Consider the following 8080-nt stretch of genomic DNA (forward strand, 5'->3'; position numbering starts at 1 on the left):
ATACATCATTTAATGAATAAATGTATGAATGAATAAGCATTGCGGAACTACTTAAGTGAATTTCAACAACATTAAAGTTTGATTAAAAATTGTGGATAAAGAAGCAGTAAATAAAATAAAATAAATAAATGGGGGGAAATTATACAGTATACTCATAATTATCTGCTACAGAAAGTAGTTTAGTAATGTTTATGAGCTCATATTATTTGAGAAACTGCATTCAAACAAACAAATAAACAACCAAATAAATACATGAATATTGTATGACTACTAAAAGTTTATTAAGAATTGTGGAAAAACAAGTAAAATACAATAAATAGCCTAAACAACAATAATGCTATAATATTCCCACAATTGCCTACTATACTGATTAAAGCAGTTTAGCCATGTTTATGACCTAATTGAATACATGTAAATTAAATAAATAATAGTATAATACATATTGTGTTTTAAATATTAAAATGATTAAAATAAGAAAAACAATAGGCTATAAAAATAGGTATCTGCATATTAAGCAAACAAACAAATAAAACTTAAAGGTGATTTAAAAATTTGGGAAACGAAATAGTGAGCAGCCAGATTATTGTAAAATATATATTAAAAAATCCATAATAGAAATATATAAAAAGTAATCCAAAAAGTTAATGTCCACATTTATTTGCCAACTGTTTGCTTAATATAATGTCTATATTAATATAATATAATATAATATAATATAATATAATATAATATAATATAATAATATAATATAATATAATATAATATAATATAATATAATATAATATAATATAATATAAACGCAAGAAGCCGGTTCGGTTGCACGTACTCACGGCGTCTGCTCAGATGACATCATCTCTCTCGGGATTGCGTTATGTAGCCCAGCCCACAAACTTCAGCTGATGCAACATTACACTCAGTTTAAAACCGGCTGCAGTCTGAAGAGTTACACATTCAACCTCTCGCATTCATGGAAGGAACAAAGAAACACTCAGTGGAAGAGCTGGGCGAGCTGTCGGGGAAAATCTCGGAGGAAATCACTTTAACATGGTCTATACACAAGCTCTCGTGTTCGGTAACGGGATGTCCGTCAGGAGCGAGCTGGAAACCCTAACGTTAGCTGAGGACCTGAGCTTTCTACAGCACTTCAGACCAGATAGAGACAAACTCAAACACTGTGGCAGACTCATGAAAGCACACAGCTCATCAAGTAAGTAACCTATTGCTGTCTAAATGATCTATAATTGTTAGAGAAACCGGGGCAAGTTGTCACAACTAGGCGCTCTATCTCAGTAACAAAAACCAAAAGGTTTGGTTCTGAGCGTTGATTTGAAAACACCCAGCTCACGAATGTTAAATTGAAATATTTTAATAAAAAAAAAAACAGGATGACACCGAAGCAAAGGTCAGCTTAAAAGTCCAATGAACATTGATGTCGTGTTTTGTGTAGGCCTAGATTTGATTTTAAAATACTTTGAAAATGACAGAATATCCCCATTGTGACAACTTAGCCCTTATAATGTATTAAATCTTTTTTTTAAATTTTATGTTCAAAAGATTTTAGATCAGACACGTGATTATTTATGAGCAGGGAAGCATTGTTCCAGTTTTTCAAAATTGCAACATATTAATTCTGCAGACTAAAGTCAGCTGATGGCAGCTGAGATCAGCTGATGACACTGTATCAGAGGCTGACGGTGTTAGTTTCAAGATCCTAATCTAATGATCCACTGGTCACTCTCAAACTGCTGAGGTGTAAAGTTCCTGTCCGGTCAGCTGAGCCTCACACATTCTTCCCCTTTACTCATTCACAGGTCTGGGATCTGAGTGCAGTTTGGAAGAGGAAGGAGAAGATGCGTGTCTTCAATTCGACCTGGCCAAACGCATTGAGAAGTGCCTCTATGAGGCCAAAGAAGCCAGTCTGAGCTGCCAGGAGCTGCGCCTGCCCAGACGCATGACCGCACGTGTGGCCGGAGACATCCTGCGCTCATCCACAGATGAGCCGTGTGGGATACGAGGTGCGCTGATCCATTTATTCATGGAAAGCAAGGGAACACTACTTAAACTGGGCACCGTCATTCCCGATCGGAGTCTCACACCCACTTTTGAGGTCTCCGTGGTGCTGCAGCCTGATCTGAGCGGATGGCCTCCACTGAAGATCCTGTTCGGAAGAGGGAAGGTCTTGAGCCTCAGACGGGAATATCGGCTGATCAAGCGGAAGCTCTACTCGTCTGCCACTCCCACTGTACTGGAGTGTTACTAAAAGTTTGGCATTAAGAGTAAAGAGAAGAAGACAATGCCTTAGGTCTTCGAGAAAGAGGACAACTTTAGGAAAAGCTCATTTTGCACATTACGATTATAACTGTTACATTAGTGTATTTCAGTTCACCGAATAGTTGATGATAATGTTCAGTTCAAAGAAAGAATGTGATATTGTACAACTGAAATTTCTAATACTGTACGAGCAGCTGTTATAATACTGCATTATGTTTCCTTAAAATATCATTAACATATGCATATACACGATCATTCAAAAGTTTTGGGTCTGTAAGATTTATACATTTTCTTTAAACAAGCCTCTATGCTCACCAATCTTGTTTTATTAGATTAAAAATATAGTAATATTAAAAATATTAAAATAATGTTTTTATATATTTTGAGACGTATTTGTTACTTTGGCAAAGCTGCATTTTCAGTCTGCAACCTTCAGAAATCATTCTGTTGATTTGGTGCTCAAGAAACATTAGCATTATTATTAATGTTGTAAACAGTTATTGCTTACAATTTAACATTTCATTAATATTACATCATTTGTTGATCAGGAAGTTCAAAAGTACAGCATTTATGAATAGAAGTAATAATTTCTTTCATTAAAAAAAAAAAAATCTCACTGACCCAGAGCTTTTGAACAGTAATGTAGATTCCTGTATAACCCGGGATTTTACCTTGTCATATCTTGATGTTTGTGACAAACACTATTGTCAGGTGACACGGCACGTGAGATCAGATCATGTTTGTGTGAGTATGATGGGTGTGTAGAGACTCCAGAATGTTCAGTTTCAGTTCTCACTATTTATTGTTTACTGATGTTCAGGGATATAGGAAGGTTCACATGGTGTATGAATCACGCCACTGATACATGTTGATGTCTTTAATGGATATTGAGTGTTTTTTTTTTTTTTTTGGGTGTATGTGAGACTTTGAAAAGGACAGGCTGGTATTGTCCTCCCAGTTAAGCATTTGTACTAATATTTTTTGCTTTGAAGCACAAGTTGAATAAATTATTCCTAAAACTATATCTTATAATTCCAGACTTTCGTTTATTTATTAAATCATTTAATGACACAATATACAAAAACACTGTACACAAATACCCTGTACAAAACTATATGTTCTTTCTAAACATACAGATGTCAAATTAATTCTCACTTAAAGAACAAAAACAAACTGAACATAGTACAGTAGACCTTTAACTGTAAATCAAAGCATCCATAATCCTGACTAGGAAAAATCTAGTTAAAAGAAGCTTTGTATCTATCTTCATTCCTATAGAAGAAAAAAGCTTACTTTTATTGCTCCCTTCTCCATCGTTCAGGGTTCCACATCATGAACAATGGCTTGTAAGATTTCATTCTTGACTCTAGAAAATAACATTCTGATTCATGACAGGGGTACATTCAGTTTTTTTTTTTTAAAGGCCAGTGATGACAGCTAGAATTTGTGACATCAATTTAAAAACTTTTAAGCAACTCCTAAACTCAAACAAACACAAGGTCAGTTTGTCCTGTCCTGTGAGTCTAGAATCAGAGCACATTTGGCCAGTTTTTCAGGTCTAGGACTGAAGGGTTTCTGTGAAAGAGGGTCAAGCCCTTAAAGTTTCCCTTTTTTCTGTGTCCTTCTGTAATTAGACTGTCGAATTGCTGTGTCAAGCTTAGCCAGAACTTCTAAACAAAACGGAAATAAATCCTATCTGAACTTCCGTAACAGCAGCAGTGCGACATCTCCGTTCACTTTTTCATCTTCATATCGGCCTCAATGGCACTGCGGCGCCCTCTGGTGCCTCCATCCTGGAAGAGCAGAGAAGCAGGCCAGCCGTGAGAAAGTGCAGACAGCCTGTCATCCACTGCCCTAACACACCAGACCATCAGTGTGAGAAACTAACTAGTTTGACCTGAGAACACGGTGTGTGTGTGTGTGTGTGTGTGTGTTAATAGAACAAGCACTTCATCTTAAAGAGAGGGTGACTTCAGAACTGAGTAGGCCTACAAGGCAAAAAAAAAAAAAAAAAAAACCCATTCGTGAAAAGCGCATTCAAATGTAGTGCTTAGGTGTGGATGTGTTAATAGTTAAAGTTGCTCATGGAGGTTTTGTGTCATTTATTGAAGACAAAAAAAAGAAGCTTTTTCCATCACGGTCATCATCAGAGCGCATTTCCCCACTACATTCATAACCTGGCTCATATTAGCGATCTCAACCATATTCTCAAATCTCAAGTCAATTACTTTAAAAATCAATATTGTGATTGCTGGTAGCTTATTCACCACATCCGCCATCAAACGACAATGACACTTGTTTTAATTGCTTACAGTAATGGATCTGCAGTAAAAGCCATTCTAGCAGTTCAGTCAGGTTTAATACTACTGAAGATATTCTTTTGTTTTATGCCTGAAGTAATTAAGAGTAAAACAACGCCACCTTAAGGAATAAATGTGATCATTGTGCAATCACATTATTGTTGCTCAGGAAAAAAATATACTCACTTTTTTTTTAATCAGAAAACAATATTTTAAATTTGACTTTTTTCTTGTTATATTGTTACAATGAATAGACTGAGGAATATGAAGAAAGTTGACATCTAACTTTAAAAAAATGGAGGAGGAAGAAGGTAGTAAATGACGTCCCTGGTCACAGAGACCCGAGGTACGTATTTAAGGGTTAACAGAATAATAATAATAATAATAATAATAATCGTCATCATTTATACTGAAAAAAAAAGTATTACATTAAAATATCTTGACTGTCACTTTCGATCAATTCATCACATCCTTGCTGAATAAGTGTTCAAACCTTAAAATAGAATACATTTAAGAACTAATGAAAATTTATTCACAACTTATTAACACACAAACCTGGAAGAAAGCGAGCGATCAGCTCTAACCAATCAGAGAGCAGTGTCAGAGAATAAATGCGTGTGATTGTGATTGGGTTTGGTAAGAGGGGATGGGAAATATCTTGTGATCTTGAGCCTGGATACTTACAAAGAGAGAGAGAAGGAAAGCGGGAGAGGCCATGGAGAGGCTGTCCTGTAGAAGGACAAACAGCACAGTGAGAGACAGAGAGAAAAAAAAGTTCACTATTTAAAACCTATTCTAGAAGACATGTACAATAGAGCAAAAGCAGGTGTTAGGGGAGCAAACGGCTGGTATACTAATCTAAACCCCTGATCATGAGACGGAAAACATCAGAGACACATGCAAAGAGACTAGAATGACCAGACATTTTATGAGCCATATAATTGATATCTTGATGGACTAACATTCACTTTAGTTTGATTTCTATGTAATGATTTGATATAGCCTTAAATGACAAAAGTGGATGGGATATCCGTTGCTTTCTCTTTACAATATGAAGAGATAAGATGAAAATATAGATCATGCATGTGCAAATTGATTGCCAAAATATTTAGGAGAAATAGATGCTAATTTTATTGTTCGGACAATAAAATCAGAAAAAAGTGATTAAATCATCTTCTAATTGTTTATAAAAGCAAACCTACTCGTGATATAGTTGAATTATTTTCATTTACACATTTAGCAGACTCGCTTTTCTTTATTCTGGCAAACCTTTTACATCGCCAGTCCTCTTAAAAACATCTTATAATGACTTCAGGTCCACAAAACATTTGCTTTCCTCTGGAATTTTTTCACAGATGGTTGTGCATTAAAACAAAAACATAAACTTTTACAGTGGAATGGATCTGAACTCTAAAGTTTCACTTTTCTCTCACTGTCTTCTGGTCACCCTAGAAGCTTCTCTACATACAGACACACACAGCTGAGAAAGAAAAGGAGGATGCAGAATGGTAAAGAGAATCCTAATCTTAATCCTGCAGATACTAAAGAGAGGATCTGAGGGGTTGATGAGTGACAGTGATGTGTATATATGTGTGTTAGTCAGATGAAGACATCAGATGTTCATGTGTGAGGGAGTGTGTTGTAACCATTTGCATGATAACTGCAGCACTCCAACATAACTCAAATAGATGATGAAATGAGTGTCTAGTCATTTAAATGACCTCAATCACACTGTAAACAGCTCAGTGTGAAAGCATCACTGAGACTATAACCATGCAAAAAAAAAACAAATAAAAAAACACTTGTTTAACTTTGGTCTGGTGTGTGTTAAAAATAAAAACGGCACATGGATTCAACCAAAGAAACCATCAAGTAGGTGTTTAAGCCAACCCTTGCTCCACATACAGAAATACATTATTTACATGCTTACAGTAATCACATTTATATTCTGTTTATAGTAAAATAATACACTACTGTTAAAAAATTTGGGTCAGTAAGAATTTTAATGAATACTTTTATTCAGCAAAAAAAGATTAATAACGCTGCAAAAGTTTAAAATTCTATTTAAAACAATGCTGTTTGAAATTTGTTCATCAAATAATCCGGAAACCTCAAATTTTCCAGAAAAATATTAAGCAAGTGTTTTCAACATTGATAATAATAAAAATATATATTTATTGGGAAGCAAATTAGCATATTAGAATGATTTCTGAAGGATCATGTTACACTGAAGACTGAAAATCAGCATTGCATTACAGGAATAAATGACATAAAAAAAAATATTAAAATAGAAAACATTTTTTCAAAACAATTTTATCACTATTTCACAATATTAAACAATTTTAACATTTTAAAAACTCTTACTGCCCCTAAACTTTTGAACAGTATTGTGTGTATAAGCAGACATAGATAAACAGATATTCTCCCATATTTCAGAAAACGTTAGATTACTCAATGATACAATCATTTCCAGGACAACTAGGACACAAATATGGTGCCATGTGGAAACCTGGAAGAGAAACTCGAGTGTTAGACTCAAGATGTTTGTGCATGGGTTAGTACAGAAGTCCTCTCACCTGCAGTGCCCTTGATTCTCACCTGTGAGTGTGAGTGTGTGTGTGTACAGAACTGACCTTCTCATTAGTGTCTTGTTTGGAGTTGTTCCTTTTCCTTCTGGCTGGTGGTTCTGGCTCTAAATGAGGGTCTTTGTGTGCAGGACTCAGGGTCTACATACAAGACTGTGTGTTAATGCAAGTAACGCTAACCTTACTGTCAGGGACTTCAGCAGTTCATGTGTGTGTATTAGTGTGTGTAAGGGACAGAAAGTGTTTTATTTGGGTCCTATCAAAAGGGGTTTCATCTATGTGGAACGTGGGGAAACCAAATTGCTTTCAGATCAATCTAACACAAACATGTCCAGCCCCATTTCTACCAAACTAAAAGGTAACAGTGCATTCAGAAAAAACTCAACTCACTTTTTTTTGTGTGTTGCAGATTATTATTATTTTTTTCTCACATCCATCTACACTCCATACACTATAAAGCTGCATTTTTTGTGGCATATTATTTCAGTTGCATGAGACTTTCTTTTTAACTCTTTCCCCGACAGCGTTTAAAAAAAAAAAGTAAACATTTCGCTAAAATTCATGGCCCTTGTATGAATGCCTGACCACGCAATACATGAAAATACAGAGAGCCTCTACTTTTAAAACGACAACAGCAACAACAATTTTATTCTAGCTTCAAGAAATCTTTTTTTTTTTTTTTTTTTTTTATCAACACTTGAATGAGTTAATAAAGCTGTAAAACTTTACAAGTCTGGTTTTAAATGTGTTATTCTGGCTATAGATTTTAGATTGCTATGAAATTATGTGCAATTTAAGGCTGCCACACAATAAATATGTAAAAAATTAAGTGGTCTGAATACTTTCTGAATGCACTGTATTTGCCATAAAAAATCATAACTATGGAAATTAAACTTGTGGTTCTTATTTTATGCTTCTTATCTT

At 34.9% G+C, this 8080-nt stretch overlaps 1 protein-coding gene and 1 long non-coding RNA gene across 2 annotated transcripts; one reads left to right on the plus strand and one right to left on the minus strand.

The window, feature by feature from the left end:
- Positions 1–926: 926 nt before the first annotated feature.
- On the plus strand, positions 927–3295 carry LOC113076545 (DNA damage-inducible transcript 4-like protein). The gene is made up of 2 exons (XM_026249247.1): positions 927–1207; positions 1812–3295. Exons 1-2 carry the CDS (start codon positions 1045–1047, stop codon positions 2258–2260), a joined length of 612 nt encoding a protein of 203 aa, XP_026105032.1. The 5' UTR covers positions 927–1044; the 3' UTR covers positions 2261–3295.
- LOC113076546 (uncharacterized) lies at positions 3131–7496 on the minus strand. The gene is made up of 2 exons (XR_003281196.1): positions 7205–7496; positions 3131–4064 (listed from the first exon to the last, which is right to left on the minus strand). It is a non-coding gene; the product is annotated as an uncharacterized LOC113076546 (long non-coding RNA).
- Between the last annotated feature and the right edge of the window lie 584 nt (positions 7497–8080).

This window comes from Carassius auratus, unplaced genomic scaffold, assembly GCF_003368295.1.
Source record: "Carassius auratus strain Wakin unplaced genomic scaffold, ASM336829v1 scaf_tig00020712, whole genome shotgun sequence".
NCBI classification, from domain to species: Eukaryota; Metazoa; Chordata; class Actinopteri; order Cypriniformes; family Cyprinidae; genus Carassius; species Carassius auratus.